Raw genomic sequence first — 20069 nt, 5'->3', positions numbered from 1 at the left:
CTTAAGCATGTTCTAGGCCATTGATGGTAAACCTTTTAGTGCTTTCAATGACACCTAACAGCTATCTGCAGCAGGTGCCATAGGTTTGCCACCACTCTTGTAGGCTCTGTGTTAAACACAGAAATGCATAGTCCAGAGAGCAGAAGAGTCGAGATTTTCTCACTTTAGGAAAGGTAGTGAAGACTAAAGGAAATTGTTGCTGGGACATTTGGTAGTTTAGTGCCCATAGCATGAAGATCAGTGACTGTTACGGCTTGTGTCTAGATGTCCCCCCAAAGCCTCATGCAGTCATGGGGGCTTTTTAGAGGTGGCTGGATCTAGACTGTACAGTGTTGGGGTCAAAGATGTGTGATTACTAAATGAGTGCTTTGATTGGTTTGACGTAGTTCTGGCTAGAATTAAGGGTGTGAGTGTTTTACTCGCCTTAGAGCTGTAGCTTGCTTGAACAATAAGGAGCAGAAGAGGCTAGTGTGCCTGCCTTAGGACTGTTTCTCCTCTGCAATACCCCTCTGCCGTGACACCCCCTGCCTTGGAGTCATTGACTATGGACTGAAACCTCTGCAAACTGGAGCCAAATAAACCTTTCCTCCTTTAACTTTGGGTGTCAGGTATTTTGTTTCAGTCATGAGAAAAGAAACTAAGATAGTGACATTAGAGCTTTTTTCCTAAGGGATTACATTCAGAGGGTCTCTGAGCAATGCCTATGTCTGGTACCTGCTAGGATAGAGTGCCACAGAGGAAGAAGTGAGGAAAGCTTGGAGAGACGAGTGCTGTAATAATCCCAGATTGGGGCTTTTTGTGTGTCAGACATCATCTTAAACACTGAATTCCTGTGGCTGTTTGTGTCCTGTAAGATAGATGCTAATGTCATCTTCCATTTTATGGATGAGGAAACTAGGTTCAGGTAGGTAAGAAACTTGGCTCAAAATCACAGAACTGGTGAGGGATGGGACAAGAATTGAAAGCCAGGCCGTTAATCTCAGAATGTGCTGCCTTTTCTAAGTGGAGACAGTTAAGGAAGATGGGAGAAGAGAAGTAAAGAGAAGGAAAGAAAGACTTGTGATAAAACTTTTTAATTTATTTTGTTTTTTTTTATGATACTGGGGATTGGACCTAGGGCATTCCCATTAAGCTACATTCCCAGCCCCTTTTTTTATTTTTAATTTTGAAATAGGATCTCACTAAGTTGCTACCCTGCCCAGGCTGGGCTCCAAGTGACCCTCATAACCTCGGCTCTCAGAGTGCTGTAACTCTTTTTTTTTTTTTTTTTTTTTTTTAATTTTATTTAAAAGGAAAAAGAGAAAAAACAAAGCAAAACAGTATAAGGGTACAAGTAATACAGAACTACAAAAAAAAAAAAAAAAAAAAAACCAGTAAGAAATCCCCATTTAATAGATTACACATTATCATCTTAGAGATAGTTGTTCAAGTCACAGGATTAAAGCATACAAAGTGGACATTCAAACAGTGAGACTGCAAACAGCTGTGTTCAATGATCCAATCAAAAACATTAATATGGTCATCTATTTAACACACCTAAACACACTTGCGGTTGTATCCTTTAGAGCACTTTCTTTCCCACGCTTTTTTTTTTTTTTATTTAAAGAGAGAAGAAAAAAAAAAAAAAAACAAGGACATAAAAACAATGCAGTAAAAGGGTACAAATAATACAGTATTTCTAGAAAAAAATATATACAGTACGAAATCACCAGTTAACAGGCTACACATTATCTTTCCAGTAACAGTTGTCCATATCACTAAATTAAAGCATATAAAGTGAACATTCATACAGTGGAATTGGAGACAGTTCCGTTAAATGATCCAACAAGAGCTCAGTTATATGGTTTTCCGTCCTACACTCTCACACATACCTGCGGTTATATCCCTTAGTCCACCCTACTTTCCTCTTTTTTACAGTAACAATTAGACTTTTAGGGTTTTATTACTCTCACGGTTCTTATTACTTTTTTGAAGAGAATAAAAACAAATGTGACTAAGCAAAACAGAGTCAGAACAGAAGAGTGGGCATAGCATGTGATGCAAAAATAGAATAGCAGGTGATCAAAAGTGGTTACCATTGTGCCTCTTGCTATTTTCAAATTGAGTTGTCTATATCATCAGGTATAATAGAATTGATCAAAACAATATGGAACAAAACCAATAAAATCTACACTGAGGACCTTACAGGACTTCAAAAAAAAAAAAAAGGATGATAGTCCATATTGGGCATCATAGTATATTTTATTGCCCTCAAAGTGATTGCCTATACCCTCAAACTTGATATTATCAAACAAAATAGAATATATAATAATCAGACAGAACAAGATGGGGAGAGCAATACTGGGGTTCAAGTCAGGTTAATAGGACAACAAAAAAGTTACTATAATGTGTCCCATTATTCTTTGAGTTTTCCCTTAATTAAAAAATGAGAGAAAATAGATTATTTTAAAAATAGGGGGAAGATTGAGATAAGAGAGGATATTATAATAGAACAATGCAGGGCAGAACCGAGCAATTCAAGCATCACTGTGTTTCATCACCAGATAATCTAACATAATAGTCACCACAGTGCCTCTTTCCTTAAATTATTTGAGTGTAACTTCACATGCTATCATATCAAGCGTATCTAGACAGTGTGAAGCCTTTCAAGAGAATGCAATAATTACAGGGTATTTAGAACCTGCTAATAGAAAACAAACAATGGTTTCTATATTATCTCTTTGCCTATAAAGAGTTTTGTTTATACTATAGCTTATAGTGAAATATAGTAAGATACAACATGTTAAAACCAGTGGAAACAGATGGACTACAGCTTGATGGGACTTTAAAACAAGACGATATTAAATCAGCACTAGCTTTTATGTTGTGTTGCTTTCTTCAAAATAGCTATTCGTGCTATCATAGATACTAAAATCGAACAACCCAGGTTAAAACCATTGTGGTTAATGAGTGAAAACAGATGGCTTCAAACCAGTATGATTGGGAATCATGATTACCACATACTTCTGTGTATTCTTATCATTTCTTACACTAGGGAAACTATTCGGTATTTATACATGTGAGTTTGATTTATTTCACTTATGAGTATGGTCTCAAGCTGCGTCCATTTATTTATAAATGTCTCAATGCAGTCATTTTTTATGGCTGAGTAGTACTCCATTGTATAAAAATACCACAACTTTTTTATCCATTCTTCAGTCGATGGACACTTAGGTTGTTTCCAAGATCTGGCTATTACAAATTGTGCTGCTATAAACATGGGTGCACATACATCACTGTGGTATGAGGCTTTCAGTTCTGGGAATATGCCTAGAAGTGGTATAGCTGGGTCATATGGGGCTTCCAGTCCTAGTTTTCTGAGAAATCTCCAGACTGACCTCCACAATGGTTGCACTAGTCTACACTTCCACCAACACTGCAGGAGAGTTCCTTCTTCCCCACAGCCTCTCCAGCATTTGTTGTTGGTTTTCTTGATCTTGGCCATTCCTTCAGGAGTGAGATGAAATCTCAGTGTGGTTTTGATTTGCATTTCTCTAATGACCAATAATGATGAACATTTTTTCATATATTTATTTGCCATTTGTATTTCTTCATCTGAGAATTGTTTATTCATCTCAGATGCCCATTTTTGGATTGGGTCTTTGAATTTTGGGGGTCTGATTTTTTTTAATTCTTTGTATGTTTTAGATAGAAGTCCTTTGAGGGGCAGTTCATTAAGATTTTTTCCCAGTTTGTGGGTTTTCTTCTCACCACGCTGGAGACTTCTTTTGACGTGCAGAAACTTTTTAATAAGAGGTGATCCCAGTTATTGATTCTGAGAAGTATTTCCCATGCGGTTTGAGTCCTGTTCATGTATTCTCTACCTACTCCTATACCTTCAAGGTTTTTACCCAATTTGTCTTCCAATAGATTTAGTGTTTCTGTTTTAATATTTAGATCTTTGATCCATTTAGATTTTATTTTAGTACATGGTGATAGGCATGGGTCTAGTTTTAGTTTTCGACATATGGAGAGCCAGTTTTTCCAGCACCATTTATTAAAGAGACTGTCGTTCTCCCAGTGAACATGTTTGGCCCCTTTATCAAAGACAAGGTGGTTGAGTGTGTTTGCAGTTGTGGTTGTTTCTTCTAATCTATTCCACTGATCTTCAGCTCTGTTTTGGTTCCAGTACCATGTTGATTTTACTACTGTTGCTTTGTAGTATAATTTCAAGTCAGGGATTGTGATACCTCCTGCCTTGCCTTTGGTGCTTAGAACTCTCCTTGCTATTCTAGGTCTCTTCTCACTCCAGATGAATTTTAGGAGTGATTTCTCGAGTTCTATGAGGTATGTTGATGGTATTTTTATTGGGATTGCATTGAATCTGTATAACAGTTTTGGGAGAATGGCCATTTTCACAATATTTATTCTTCCTATCCATGAGCAAGGGATGTTTTTCCATTTTCTGAGATCATCTTCAATTTCATTTTTAAGTGTAATATAATTTTCCCTGTACAGGTCTTTCACTTCTTTCATGAGAGTAATTCCTAGATATTTCATTTTTTGGGTTGCTAGTATGAAGGGTGTGGTTTCTCTTATTTCTCTTTCTGTGACTTTGTTGTTAGGGTATAGGAATGCTATTGATTTTTGATTATTGATTTTATAGCCAGCTACATTACTAAATTATTTATTATATCTAGCAGTCTTTCAATGGAGTTTTGGGGATCTTCTATATAGAGTATCATGTCATCTGCAAATAATGATAGCTTAACTTCTTCTTTTCCTATCTTTACGTCTTTTATTTCTCTCTCTTGTCTAATTGCTCTAGCTAGTATTTCCAGTACTATATTAAATAGGAGCGGTGATAAGGGACATCCTTGTCTTGTGCCTGATTTTAAAGAAAAGGCCTTCAATTTTTGACCATTTAGAATGATATTGGCTGTTGGTTTGTCATAGATGGTCTTTATTATATTGAGGTAAAGACCATCTATTCCAATTTTCTGCAGGGTTCTTGTCATGAATGAATGTTGGACCTTATCAAAAGCTTTTTCTGCATCTATAGAAATGATCATGTTTGGCTCTATTGATATGGTGTATTACATTTATTGATTTATGTATATTGAACCATCCCTGCATGCCTGGGATGAATCCCACTTGGTCATGGTGTATGATCTTCTTGATGATTTGCTGCATTCTATTTGCCAATATTTTATTGAGGATTTTTGCATCTGTGTTCATTAGGGAGATTGGTCTGTAGTTCTCTTTTTTAGTTAGGTCTTTCTCAGGTTTTGGTACTAGAGTAATACTTGCTTCCAGGAACCATTTAGGAAGGTTTGCTTCCCTTTCAATTTCATTGGAGAGTTTGAGGAGTGTCGGCATTAGGTCTTCCTTGTATTTCTTGTAGAATTCTGCAGTGAATCCGTCTGGGCCTGGGCTCTTCCTTGTAGGCAAGGATTTAATTACATTTTCGATTTCATTAATAGAAGTTGGGTTATTCAGTAGTTTTACATCTTCATGACCTAGCTTTGGTACTTCATATGCTTCTAGGAATCTGTCCATTTCTTCTGTGTTATCAAACCTTTGAGAGTAGAGGTTTTCGAAATAGGTGTTGATGATTTTCTGTATTTCTGTAGGATCTGTAGTGATTTCTCCTCTTTCATTCCTTATTGCATGAATTTGAGCTTTTTCTTCCCTTTTTTAAATAAGGTTGACTAGGGGCTTATCAATTTTATTTATTCTTTCAAAGAACCAACTCTTTGATTCATTGATTTTTTTTTTTTTTTTAGTCTCTATTGCATTGATTTCTGCTCTGATTTTTATAATTTCTTCCTTCTTTTGGCTTTGGGCTTGACTTGCTCTTCTTTTTCTAGATGTTTGAGGTGTAACATCAGGTTATTTGTATTCGTTCTGTTTTCCTGATGTGTGAACTCAGTGCTATAAATTTTCCTCTGAGGACAGCTTTCATTGCATCTCACAGATTCCAGTAAGTTGTATTTGTGTTTTTATTTACCTGTAGGTAGTGTTTAATTTCTTCTTTGATCCACTGATTACTCAAGAGTGTTTTATTCAGTTTCCATGTCTTTGTGGGAATTTTGTAGTATCCTTTATCATTAATTTCTAATTTCGTAGCGCTATGGTCCAATAGCATACAAGGGATGATTTCAACCCTTTTGCATTTATTTAGATATGTTTTGTGAATTAATATATGGTCTATTTTAGAAAATGACCTATGTACTGCTGAGAAGAATGTGTATTCTGTTATTGCTGGGTGGAATACTCTGTATATGTCTATTAAGTCCATTTGTTCACAGGTACGATTCAGTTCTTTTATTTCTTTGCTGATTTTCTGTCTGGTTGATCTGTCCATTGGTGTCAATGGTGTGTTAAGATCTCCTGTTAGAATTGTGTCACTGTTAACTTGGTTTTTCATTTCTGTTAGTACTTGTTTTATATAACTGGGTGCTCTGGAATTTGGTGCATATATATTTAAGATAGTTATCTCTTCCTCTTGGAGTTTTCCCCTAACCAGTATATAGTGAACTTCTTTATCCCTTCTGATCATTATTGGCTTGAAGTTCACATTGTCTGCAAACAGAATAGCCACCCCCGCTTTTTTTTGGTTCCTGTTGCATGAAGTATTGTTTTCCATCCTTTAACTTTCAGTCTGTGAGTATCCTTTTGGGTTAGGTGGGTTTCTTGTAGACAGCATATGGTTGGATTTTGTTTCTTGATCCATTCTGCCAGTCTGTTTCTTGTAATTGGTGCATTGAGACCATTTACATTAATGGTAATAACTGTTACGTATTGGTTTATTGTTGACATGTTATTTTTCTGCTGTTGCATCTTTGTCTTTCGGTTCTATTTAATTGTCTGCTTTGTTTACTGGTTTTTTCCTAGATGCATCTAGGCTGTCTTTCAGTATTCTTTGCAGGGTTGGCTTGGTGATCCTGTAGTTTTTCAGGTGTTCTTTGTCATGAAAGTATTTTATTTCTCCATCCATTTTGAAGGACAGTTTTGCAGGATACATCAGCCTAGGTTGGAAATTATTTTCCTTTAGGATCTGAAATACTTCACTCCGTGCTCTTCTTGACTTTATTGTTTGTGCTGAGAAGTCTGCTGTGATTCTGATAGGTTTTCCTTTATAGGTGATCTGTCTTTTCTAACAGCTTTTAATATTCTATTCTTTTGTTTGATTTCTGGGATGGCCATTACTATGTGTCTGGGTGTAGTTTTATTTTGGTTATGGCTATTTGGAATTCTATATGCTTCACTGATCTTGATATCGGTTTCCAGTCTCATGTTTGGGAAATTTTCAGCTATTACTTCTCTAAATATCCTCTTGACATCCTTTATGTTGTTCCCTTCTTTTTCAGTTATCCCTATTAACCTTACGTTGTTCCTTTTGCGTCATCTTGCAGGTGTTGAATTGTTATTTCCTGATTTCTTGTTATTTTTAAAAGATCTTTCCTTTCCTGTTCACTGGCTGCAATCTTGTCTTCAGGGTCTGAAATTCTATCTTCACATTCATTGAGGCGGTTTTTACAACTTTTGATGGAGTTTTTGATTTCCTGTATATCTCTTTGCATCTGCTTTATATATTGTTTGTTTTTTATATTGTTCATCCAGGGATTCTATCTTTTTGTCTGTCTCGTCAAGTTTTTTAACTGTGTCTTCTTTAGATATGTTCAGCATCTCCTTCATTTCTTTCATCATTTCTTCTTTTACCTGAGAGATTATTTCTAGTTTGATTTCCTTTAAGGCTTCCCAGAGTTGCTTCTTTATTTCAGTTACTATTATTTCAGGTATGTGGCATATATCAGAGTACTGTAACTCTTTAGAAGCATAATAATGATTTCCTCATTGCCCAGATGGATGGCCTTTTTCTGGACTCCTCCGTGGCAGTTAGCATTGCTGGTCAGTTCATCCCAAGCACTTGTAACCTCGCCCAGTGTCTTCCCTGAAGGAGTCTTCTGTTTGTCTTAGGCTGCTGTCTTCTTCCTTTTGTCTTAAGAATACCGGCATTCCCCAGGCATCTGCTGTTGGCTCACCTTAATCATAATTTGTGTATAAATTATAAGAATGGTTTGTGCGACTTCCGGTGTCATGGCTGCCCTGACCACAACGTAGTGCTGAGAATTTCTGTCCCGGCTAGACTGCTTACTGAGACTTCTACGGCCTACAGGCCTCATGGAAGGACTCTTACAGACCGGAAAGACACACAGTGATCTTTTAATATATTATGGAGGATGTCAAAGATGTAAGATCTAGCCAATTGCTCAGTACACACAATTAAGTTGCCATTTGACTCTTCCGGGAGAACATGGCGGACAGATAACAGCAACTACCGGCGGCTCTCTGAAAGACTCGGCTCAGAAGCCAGGAATGGTGTGGACTAAGGAGACATAAGCAGGTGGAGATATGCTCTGCTGACTCAGGAACGAACTGGGCTGAGAGAAGCCAACTTGGAATGCAGTCCTGGTTCTAAAACAGGAACAGAAAAGACTCGGTGTGGAGGCTGGAACCGCGCCATTGTAAGCCGCGATTTGGGTTTCCCGCCGCGCAGCGGCTGGCTGCCTCTACAGCGGCTCGGCAAGGGGAGCGACGTGCAGAAGCTCTGAGAACGGCAATCTGCGAACGGCAGGGAGGCGTGCACTGACTTATGGTGAGGTGAGTGAGAGAAACTGACACTCTACCACAGTTTGACTCCAGCAGAGGACTTTCTGGGCCCGAGCAGTCCTGCGGGAGCAGGGCGCGGTGGCGACTCCAGCCACACATCCCCCTCTCGGGCGGGATTGGTGAAAAGTGCCTGGCCTGCGTGACGCTGCCGGCGGACCTGGTAGACTGTCCCAACCCAGATCCCAGAGCCTGACGGTGGCCGGGAGGGGAGACGCGTAGGCTGCCTGGTCCGTAACTCCCTGGTGCGCAGCGGTGAGCGGGAACACCTAACTGGCGCAATTCGATCAGGCTGTGGCTGACTGGGAGAGAAGCTGGGCCTCTTCTATAAGCTTGCATATATAAGGAACAGAGAAGAAGAGGCAGCATGGGAAGAGGCAGCAACAAGAAAGTCTCCTCGGCCCCCAATTCTGAGAAACAGGCAATAGCAGACACCGCACCAATGCACATAAGGCACCATATAGAGAGCCTCATAGACCAATTCAGGAATGAAGTTATCAACGACCTGAAGCTAGAAGTATGCAGAATAGTTAGAGAAATGCTAAGCACCACCCAAGAAAAAACAGGTGATGGAATGGAAGAACAGAAAAAAAGGGGAGAATTGTTTGATGGAGAAAACAGAGAAAGCATAGAATACGTGAAGCAGGTTCAAAGGGACTACCAAGATACTAAGAAGTCTATCGAAGACTGGCATAACAGCTTGAAAGAAACTAAGGACAGACTATCTGAACTGGAGGGCAGACTTGTAATATGGGAGAATGAAATGAAAAACTTCTTAAAAATAACAAAGAAACAAACAGCAATAATACAAAGACAAGAAGATGATAAGAGGATCCATAACTTAAGGATTAAGAACATAAAAGAAGAAGTAGGGATGCAAACAAGTGAACTACAAAAGCTACTCACAGAAATAATCCAGGAGAATTTTCCTAACTTAGCAAAAGGTAAAGATACTCAGATGTATGAGGCATACAGGACCCCAGCTACCTACAACCCAAACAGAGCAACACCCAGGCATATAATAATAAAAATTCCAGAAATTCAATACAAGAACAGAATATTAAAAGCTGTAAGAGACAAGAAACAGACCACTTACAAGGGAACACCCATCAGAATTACAGCAGATTTCTCTGCACAAACCATCAAATCACGAAGAGCGTGGGGGGAAATAATTCAAGCATTGAAAGATAATAATCTCCAGCCAAGATTGAGATATCCTGCACAACTGTCCCTGGAAATTGATGGAAAAACAAGGTGCTTCCAGGATAAAGAGGAACTGGGGGAATTTGCAACCACCAATTCAACTCTACAGAAAGTATTGCAGGATATTCTAAAAAAAGAAAAATACAAAGAACCCAGAAATAGTGGCGGGGAGGCCACAACAAATGGAGCAGAGAACAAAATGAAGAAGACAAACTGACAGCTACTGACAGAAAAAGAGCTTAACAGAAATGAGGCAGAGAAGATTGGATGATAGGAACAGCTATTTTGGAGAAAATGACATCTTAATAGGTAATACTGATTTAGTATCATCTTGTTTTGAAGTCTCATCTAGCTTTTGTCCTTCTGTCTCCAATGGTCTAAATAGGCTGTATCTTATTGGATTTTATTATGTACGATAGTATAAGCAAAAACCTTTTAAAGACAAGGCGATTATACAGAAACCATTGTTCATTTTCTGTTAGTCGATTCTAAATACTCTGTAATGCTGTCATTCTCTTGAATGGTTTTACATTGTTTTGATATACTTAATACTACAGTATACGAAGTTGTACTCAAGGATTTCAAAGAAAGAAACAATATGGTAACTACTTTTAGGTTAGGATTATCTGGTGGTGAAACACTATTCTGCTTAAATGGTTATGTTTTGATCTGCGCTGTTTCGTTGTTATGCCCTCTTTTATCTCAATCTCCACTCCATTATTTACTTTTTTATCTTTATCCTTTTAATTAAAGGAAAAAAATAGCAGGATATATTATAGTAACCCATTTTGACTTTTCATTACCTTGATTCAAAGCCCTGTATTACTCTCACCATCTGGTTTTTAACTGATGTTCCCCTATTCTGTTTTGCTGGATAGTATCAGGTTCGAAAGTTTAGGCATCAGCTGTGAAGATAATGAGATTCATTATGACACCCATTCTTGTTGACTTTTAGCTACTTTTGAAGACCTACAATGTCTCCAATGTTTTGGTTTTGTCGGTTTTATTCTTTACTGTTTTGTTCAATTGTATTATAACTAATGATATAGGCAATTCTATTAGAGATAGCGGGAGACATCATGGTAACCATTGTTGATCACCTGTATTATGTTTTTACATTATCTATTATGTCCACCCTTTTGACTTGACCGATTCTGTTCTGTTATGTCACATTTGGTTTTACTCTCTTCCAAAAAAGTAATAAGAACCGTGGGAGCAATGAAACCCAAAATGTGTAATAGTCATGGTACAAAAGAGAGGAAAAGAAAGTACTCTAAACTATATAACTGCATGTATATTTAAGTGTATAAGATAGAAAATGATATCACAGAGTTTTATTGGATCAATGAACAGAACTGTTTGCAGTATCATTGATGGAATGTCCACTTTACAAGCTTTAATTTTGTGACTTGAACAGTTATTTCTAAGATGACAATATGTAATCCATTAACTAGTGATTTCCTACTGTTCATTTTTTTTCTGTAAATCTGTATAACTTGTACCCTTTCCCTGCTTTTTTTTTTTTCTTTTCTCCTTAAATAAAAAAAAAAAAAAAAAAAAAAAAAAAGAATGGTTTGTGCTCATTGTGTTGACCAGAAGGAGATCGGCAGACTGAAGAAGGAAGCGAGGTGTGGGAGCTCATGTCTGTAATTTCAGCTACTTGCAAGGCCTGGGCAGAAGGATAGAAAGTTGAAGGTAGCCTGAGCAATTTAGCAAGACCCTGTCTCAGAATTTAAAAAACTGAGAATGTTCTTGGTGATTTGGTGCTTGCCCAGTATGCACAAGTCCCTGGGTCTAATGCACAGGACTGCACAAAACTAAAGTAGAGGTAGCCACTGTTATTTACATTTGAGTCTTTCTTTGTTTCTTTGTTTCTTTTTTTTTTTCTGAGACAGGGTCTCACTGTGCACATCAGGCTGGCCTTGCACTTGCTTGGTAGCCCAGGCTGGCCTCAAACTCACTGGGGTCCTTGTTCCTCAGTCTTGGGATTACAGGAATTTCCTACTATGCCTGGTTCTTCCTACATTTGAGAATTTTTTTTAACAGTGCTGGGAATTGAACCCAGGGCCCTGTGAATGTTAGACAAGACAAACTGTTAAGCACGAAGTTACATCTTTAACCTTTCTTGTAGCTTTCCCCCCCTTATTCTTTTCTATACCTATAAATCTGTGTGTCCATGTGAACACTTGTATCCATTTATATAATATACACAGATACTGTTTTTGTATAGGATTATGTCATTTCTACACTACTGCAGTTTACTCATTTGATGTTTTTGTTTTCCCTTTGTTAGATGTTGGAGTAGCTGAGTTTTAAATTGCCTTATTGTCCTCTAGCAGATGGATATATTATAATGCATTCATCCACTGTCACTATTAAATGCCCTTATTTTTGTGAATATTACTGTGTTCCCATGGTATGTATCTAAAGTCTTTAGAATAGAAACCTAGAAGAGGAATGACTGAGTCAGGGGCTACCAACATTTCCCAGGTTTTTGATGTATCTGCCAAACTTTCAGACTTGCCTCAGTCTGTGCTGTGAGTACCCGGCTGTTTTATTGCTCTCTTTACCTCTCCTGTCATCTGTGTTCCCCGTCCTGAATGGCCTCCCTCCTCTGCTCTTCCTTTGAACCTATGTACTGGTGTGTGGATCTCACATCCCTGCAGCCTCATCCCTTCCCAGACCCGTCTGCCTTCTGTGATAGCAGTGTTCTCTGACTCCCCCACCTGAACATTCCAGCCGTTTGCCTCTGCACTCATTTGTCATGCTCAGACCATCTTTCCCACATCAGGGGCTTTCAGATTCTAGTGTGTATCAGAATCATGCGGAGGGCTTGTAAAAACATGGGCTGTTAGCTGCCGCGGGTGACATCCACCTGTAATCCCAGCTGCCAGCCTGGCAATTTAGTGAGATCTTGTTAAAAAGAAAAATCCCCAATGCTGAAACAAAACACAGGTCCTAGGGTGCTGCCCTGGAGCTCTCTTTCAGCAGATTTGAGATGGGCTGAGGATTCGCACTTCCACACCTGGCCGCTGGAGCAGAGGCACCTGCGTGACACCTGCTATGAGGAATCTCTCGTGGCTCTTTGCTCTTTTCCCCACATGGGGCTTCTGTAGTAGATCGTGGCCATCTGCATTGGAAAGCCCAGGTCAGGCTGCCTGAAACACAAGCAGAGTCCTGTCCTTTGTCTACTCCAAAGCCTCAGGCTTCTGCCTTATAGCCCTGACCCCTGTGTTGAGCTGGATTTGTTTCTGTTTCTGGTGGCAGTAATGGGACGGAGCCCAGGGCCTTGAGGTCTAGCTGAGGACTCCACCTCTGAGCCCCAGCTCCAGCCCCAGGTGTGGTCCAAATTCTTAGTGTTCTTCTCCAAACACAGCCTGCACCACGCCTGGGTTGAGCTGCTCAGGAGTCTTGTTTGGCTTTTGAGTTTGTACCTTTATTTGTGCTGCTTTTCTCTGTTGAAAATTGTCTTTGCTCTTTTATAGTCCTTCAAGAATTCAAATAGAGGCTTCCACAAACCACTCCTTTTTTTTCTGTTTTTTTTTTTTTTTTTTTTAAAGTACCAGGGATTGAACCCAAAAAAGTATTCCAAGAAATGAATGGGTTCAATCCCCAGCCCCTTTTATCTTGAGGCAGAGTCTTACTATTTTGCCCAGGCTGACCTAGAACTTGTAATCCTCCTGCCAAGCTTCCTGAGAATTTGGGACTTCAGATGTGTGCCCCATGCATTCTTGATCCTCTTCTCATTCTTTTTCTCTCATTTGTCCAGCCTTTAGCTTGTGCCGCTATCCCACTTTGGTGCCACATGTGACTCATTCCCATGTAACGTTTTATGGGAATCATTTCCTGTCTCCTAACAGATGGTAAATTTTCTGAGGACAGGGGCTGTCTTATTTTCTGTTTGTCTGCCCTGCAGTCTGCTTTGTGCCTGGTAAGCACCTGCATACAGATGCTTTGTGGTAGGACTTGTGTAAGGACCACAGGTGGGCTCTGGGGCCATTCCTCCTCCAGGGTATGGGGAGCCCAGGGCTTTCATGTCTTGAATGACCCCATGTGAGATGGGTGTGGATTAGCTGTCTATACAGCACACAACCAACAATCCTCGAGTAGGAATTCAGAAGGACTTGTGGTTAAAAAAACATTTTTGATGGTGGTAATCGATTTTTTGTTGTTGTTGAGATAGGGTCTCAGTATGCAGTTCAGGTTGGCCTTGAGATCATTTTGTAGCCCAGACTGGCCTCAGAGTGATCCTCCTGCTTCAGCCTCCTGAGTGCTGGGATTTATAGGCATGCGCCACCACACCTGGTTTTGTAATACCAAGTTTATGTTCACATGAACTCTCTGAAGGGAAGCATGTGGCCTGGGGGCGGGAACAAACATGACTTCCAAGCCACATTTGTGGTTTTTGTTATTTTTAAAAACAGGGAGCTCGTGGCCAGGGCAGACGAGGGAGTGGCAACCCCAATGAGTGGAGGGGCTGGCCGACTCCGATTTTTCTCCATGAAGAGGACAGTGTCTCAGCAGTCATTCGATGGTGTCTTGCTGGATAATAGTGGCCCTGAAGACCGGATTTCGGTGGACAGTGATGGCAGCGATAGTCTCGTGATGCTCCTGGAGTCTGGTAAGTTGGGGGCAAAGCTGTAACCGCTGGAAAGGCCTGTGTCTGCTACTGGTCTTCAAACTCGCAAGACTTAGGTGGGGCTGAGACGTGATAAACAGACTTCTTTAAGTACCAGAGTTTGCAAACCTGAGCCTTGGTGTAACAAGCTATATCCCTAGCCTCTTTTTATATTTTTTGTCTCAGTCTTTTTTTTTTTTTTTGGTACCAGTGATTGAACTCACGACTGCATGCTTGCAAGGCAGGTGCTTATGCCGCTGAGCTAAATCCCCAGCCCTTTTTTTTTTTTTTTTTTTGAGATATGGTCTCATTGAATTGCACAGGTTGGGTTTGAATTTGTGATCCTTCTGCCTCAGCCTCCCAGAATGTAGGGATTATAGGTGTGTACCAGCATGCTCTGTAGACATTTTGTTATCAAAACAAAGATGACAGTGAGAAAGTATAGTAGATCTGTGGCTCTGGATTTATCTCCACATTTTCTAGGTTCTTGGCTCATACTTGACCTCTATCACAGGAAGGGATTAGAAGCAAAGGAAAAATTACCAATCTTACAGCCACAGATTAATGTCAGTAGGGCTGATTTTATACTGTTGTTTGATATCAGTTGTACAACTGTTCGTTGTCTGGGTTTCTCATTTGCTCGCTTGCTTGCTCTTTTTCTGCTTATATATTTTATTGTGGAAAAAATAACTCATTTTTTATTGAAAAAATGAGTAACTGTTAGGAATTAAATCAGTCATTTCTAAGAGTTATACTAGTTCTTTTAGCTTATTGGAAAAGAAGCATTTTAAAAGATAGGTGAGTATCAAAATAGAGACTACACTGTTTCTATCAAAATAGAGACTACACTGTTTCTCTTATTTTATTTTTAGTAGACATGGAAAATTGTAATTGAATGTGTTTCTGGGTATGAAGTGACAGTATGACCTGTAGGAGGCAGGAGTTTTGTATTGAGCTAATTAACATATTCATTGCCTCAGATCTGTGCTGTTTGTTCCTCCTGCCCCAGCTTTGCACCCTTTGACCTGCATCACTCCATTCTTTCCGCTCCCAGCCTGTGGTACTGCCATTCTGCTTCTGTGTGTTGGATTGTTTTATTACATTCCATGTTATCAGTGAGACCATGTGGTTATATTACCTTTCTGCGCTTGGTTTGTTTCTTTTAACACAGTGCTTTCAAATTCAAGTGTATTGGGTTTTTCTTTTTTCTTTCTTTTTGAGGCAGGGTCTTTCTATGTAGTTCAGACTGACCTTGAGCTCACTTTGTAGCCCAGGCTGGCTTTGAACTCACATCCGCCCTCCTGCCTCAGCCTCCCAAGTGCTGTGATTACAGGCCTGTGCTGCCACTCTCAGTTCATCTGTACTGTTTTAAATGACAAGACTTCCATCTTTTTGAATGGTGAATAAGTGCTAGTGATTTAGCTCAGCTGCACAAACACCTGCCTGGCAAGTGCAAGGTCCTGAGTTCAGTTCCCGTACTGAAAAATAAAAGGCGAATGATACCCCATTGTGTGCCCACATAGTTTATTTGGAACTGGGAATCAAACTCATGACCTGGTGCTTTCCAGGCAGGTGCTTATGCCACTGAACTACATCCCTGACCCTGTACCATATTTTCTAAATCCATCCATTGGTTGAGGGACACACGTAGGTTGATTTCCTAACTTGGTTTTTACAAATAATGCGCTGAGAAGCATGGGGATATAGAATTAAGACCTTTTTAAAGATTGTGGTAAAATACACATCAGATTTTCCCTTTCAGCCTTTTTTCTTTTCTTTTTTGAGTCTGGGTCTCACTTTGCAGGGCGGCTGGCCTTGGACATGCTTAGGTAGCCCCGGCTGGCCTGGGTCTTATGGCAGTCCTCCTGCCTCAGCCTGCTGAGTGCTGGGGATTATAGATGTGTGCCACCACACCTGGCCTCTCAGCCCTTTTTAAGTGTACATTTCAGTAGAGTTACATAGCTTCTCATTGTACCCATTACCACCATCTGTTCCCAGGATACTCGTAAGACTGAAATTGTTCTGTCCACAAGTTGTGTGTTTAAGTAACCTGTGTTAGAGGCGTCAAACAATTTTGTCCTTTTGTAACTAGCTTATTCTACTTAACGTAATATCCTCAGTGGTCTTTTTGTGATAGCATGTGTCAGAATTTCCTCCCTCTTAAAAGCTAAATATCGGGGGCTGGGGATTTAGCTCAGCGGCATAAGCACCTGCCTTGCAAGCAGGTGGTCCTGAGTTCGATCCCTGGTACAGATAAAAAGAAAAAAGAAAAAAAAAGTGTAAAAAAAAAAAAAGCTAAATATCGTTAGATATGGTGGCACACACTTGTAATCCCAGCCCTTGGGAGGCTGAGGCACGAGGATCACTGGAAGTTTAAGGCCAAACTAGGCTATGTAGTGAGTTCAAGGCCAGTTTGAACTACATAGCAAGACCCTATCTCAAAACAAAGGGTCAGGGATCCAGCCGAGTGGCATATCACCTGCCTGGCAAGCACAATGTCCTGAGTTTGATTCCTAGGACCAAAAAAAAAAAAAAAAAGCTAAATATTGTTCTGTTGCTCGTGTATACCACATTTTGTTTATTCATCTATCCACCAGTGGACATTTGGGTTTTGTCAGTGTATAGTTTTTACTAAATGTGGCATAATACCATTGTTGTGCTCTTAAAAACTAACAATAATTGCTGGGCATGCTGGTGCATGCATGCCTGTGGTCTTAAGTATGTGGGAGGCTGAGGCAGGAGGATCTCTATGAGTTTGAAGCCAGCCTGGGCTACCTAAGACAGTTCAGGGCCAGCTTGCTGTGCTTAGTGAGACTCTGACTCAAACAAACATTTTTTTCTTAAATTCATCAAATGTCTAGTGAATTTCAAATTTCCAGTTGTCTCACAAGTATCCTAAATATTTTTGTTTTGCTTTTATAATTGATGTTTCTAGAGCTTGGATTTAAACAGATTTGTTTGACCTTTGACTTCTTTGTTTTTCTTATGCAGAATCTGTTCTAGAATCTGTTCCGCTGGGCTCTCTTCCAAGTGTCTTGGATGACACTGGTGTTCAGGGCAGCCCTATTGTGGATAATTGTGGCCAAGCGTCCTCAGAGGCCGATAGCTCGGTTTCCCCCAGCGCGGAGGACCTCGTCCTTCACCCGGTCAGCTGCTCCACTCTCCTTCCCTCAGAGGGTGGGCTGGGGTTGGAAGCCTTGGACTTGGAGCTGAGAGTCTCTCCTCTGCCAGGTCTCAGTCCTGGTCCTGAAGGTGAAGGATGTGGCTTTAGGGATTGAGGTACGTGGTGAGGACCTGACTGTCGCTTTGCAAGCAGAAGAACTGGCCCTGCAGCAGCCCGGCACCATGGGACTCTGGAAGTTCCTGCATGGACAGTGCCCTGGTAAGGATTGTGGTCATTCCAGGAGGGTGATGGGATTCATCTAGGGCACCCAGAGATTTGCTGGCACCTGTGTCGTGCGGGCAGTGGTCTGGTGCCAATCCCCAGGTCCTTTTCTCCAGCAGCCATTAGGGGAAGGACTAACTGTAGCGAAACCTTTTTCTTGCAAGCAGCCTCCTAGAGCTCTTGCTGTGGTGGCAGTGTTCCTGGGCTCGTCTCCGTCTTCACTGCTTGGTACGCTGTGAGCTTTTTCTATGATCCTCACTACCCAATCTCAGAACATTTCTGTCGCCCCCAAAATCCCCGTAGCCATACCCTACTGACTTTTCCAGTCAGTTCTGAACAGACATTCGGGTTGTTGGCAGCTGTTTTGCTGTTTCAGCTAGCATTGCTGTGACCACCCTGGTACATGTCTCCTGGTCTAAGCTTTTCTCCAGGGTTATATTCTGAGGATGTGTTTCTAGCTGATTAGGGTAGTACAGCTTCAGCTTTACTGGGTAGTACCAGAGTCTTCTCCAGAATGGTTGTGCCAACCTGCAGCTCCATACGTATGCAAATCATTCCATTTCCTTGGCTAAATCTGAGATTATTCTTTATGAACTTTTGGGAAGGATAGGTTAGATCCTGCTTGGTTTCATCATTGAGAGATGAGAAAAGCAAGATTTAAAAGAAGAGACATTCAAATTTAGTGGAGTTCATGGTCCTGTGCTTCAAGAGATTTCCTCAGGCCATCAGTCCAATGCCCAAAGTTCACAGTAAGGCCAGCTTTAGTTGGTCGTTCCCCTCTCTCGCACCTTGAGCAGGGTTATAGCAGAGTATTTAAGGCCATGGCCTGTGTGGCCAGGCCACATCGGTTTCAGATGTTTCTAATTGTGTGACTTTGGACAAGTGATTCTCGTGACTGTTAACCTGTAAGATGGGAATGGTGAATGTCATTTGACAGAGGTTTGTTTTGAATATTGAAGACATGATCAGTGCTTAGGATTTTCCCTGTGTTAATTACTTAGCACACATTCCTTGTCTTTATTCTTCAAGGTCCGACCCTCCAAGAATCCTCAAGTGTGCAGACTGACCACGTCCGCCCAGCCGTGGGCCTTCGCTTTGAGGTGGGGCCGGGTGCAGCTGTTCATTCTCCCCTAGCTATACAAAATGGTTTCCTTCACTTTGTGCTTCATGGCTGTGATGTTGAGCTGCTCACTTCGATGCTGAATGGCTTGGGCCCCTTTCTGGAGGACGAGGAAGTTCCAGTGGTTGTCCCCATGCAGATTGAGCTCCTAAACTCCAGTGTCACCCTGAAGGTGAGAGGTGGCTTTGGTGCTTGCACTAGACTCTGGCGGGCAAGGGACCCTTTCCATGTCAGTGCGGCAGGAGTGACGTGAGGACATCAGCAGCCCTGTACAGCAGTGCTATAGAGAGTGTGTGCAGAGAGCCAGGCCCATGTCTCCAGCCCGGCCTGCCTCTGTCGCTGGGATGCAGGCCTGTGTGTGGCCAGGGTCGTGAGACTGCTTCTCGTTGGAGGCAGAAGCGTGGTTGTTACCTAGATCGCCCTGAGCTGGCCAGGGGCTTGACACGCTTATTCCTTTCTTGCAGGACGACATCCCCCCCATCTATCCAACGTCCCCAGGCCCTGTCCCCATCACCCTGGCCATGGAGCATGTTGTGCTGAAGCGCAGTGATGATGGTGTCTTCCACATCAGCGGTGAGTCAGACTCGCTGGTCCCCTGGCCTCCTTGCCTTTTCCTCTTACAAGTCAGCAGGTGACAACTAGGAACTGTGTGGCTGTTGGCAGCAGTCTGTCACTTAGCACTTTGCTCTTTTTCTCCAGCTGTTGCTCAGGACAGACCACATGCCACAGTACCTGGAAATGAGAAGAGGCAGCCCCCCGAAGAACAGGTGGTGCTGGCACCCACTGGAGAGGTTTTTGGACAGCAGGTGAGGACCTAACTGAACAGTGACTTCCGAGTAGCCCTTCACAGCTGTGACTGTGGACACTGGTGAAGCCCAGAGGCTGAGAAGGTTGCTTGTGCTGTGTGCCCCCGAGTGGTGGGGGCACCTGTCCTCTGGCAGCAGCTTCAGCTGCGCTAGCTGAGGATGTGGGCTGGAGCTGGAGGTGAACGATTGCTGGCTGTGGCTGTCCCTGTCCCTGTAACCAATCAGCCCGCGGGAGTTGGGCTCTTGGAAAAGATCTGGCTGAGCCGTCTTGCTCCTAACCTCACC

At 41.4% G+C, this 20069-nt stretch overlaps 1 protein-coding gene across 3 annotated transcripts in view; it reads left to right on the top strand.

Moving 5' to 3' along the window:
* The window catches only part of Bltp3a (bridge-like lipid transfer protein family member 3A), a 77760-nt gene that overhangs the window by 52617 nt on the left and 5074 nt on the right, over nt 1-20069 (top strand). For all 3 annotated transcript variants that reach the window (XM_063239025.1, XM_063239027.1, XM_063239026.1), the window contains exons 15-20: nt 14280-14476; nt 17465-17619; nt 17705-17855; nt 18888-19150; nt 19443-19551; nt 19678-19784. In XM_063239025.1, the coding sequence (XP_063095095.1) occupies nt 14280-14476; nt 17465-17619; nt 17705-17855; nt 18888-19150; nt 19443-19551; nt 19678-19784 (982 nt within the window). The remainder of the gene's footprint in view (nt 1-14279; nt 14477-17464; nt 17620-17704; nt 17856-18887; nt 19151-19442; nt 19552-19677; nt 19785-20069) is intronic.

The sequence above is a fragment of the Cavia porcellus genome, unplaced genomic scaffold (assembly GCF_034190915.1).
Source record: "Cavia porcellus strain 051 isolate PalLab524CR breed Dunkin Hartley unplaced genomic scaffold, mCavPor4.1 scaffold_28, whole genome shotgun sequence".
Classification (NCBI taxonomy): domain Eukaryota; kingdom Metazoa; phylum Chordata; class Mammalia; order Rodentia; family Caviidae; genus Cavia; species Cavia porcellus.
This window is presented reverse-complemented; position numbering and strand designations above follow the sequence as displayed.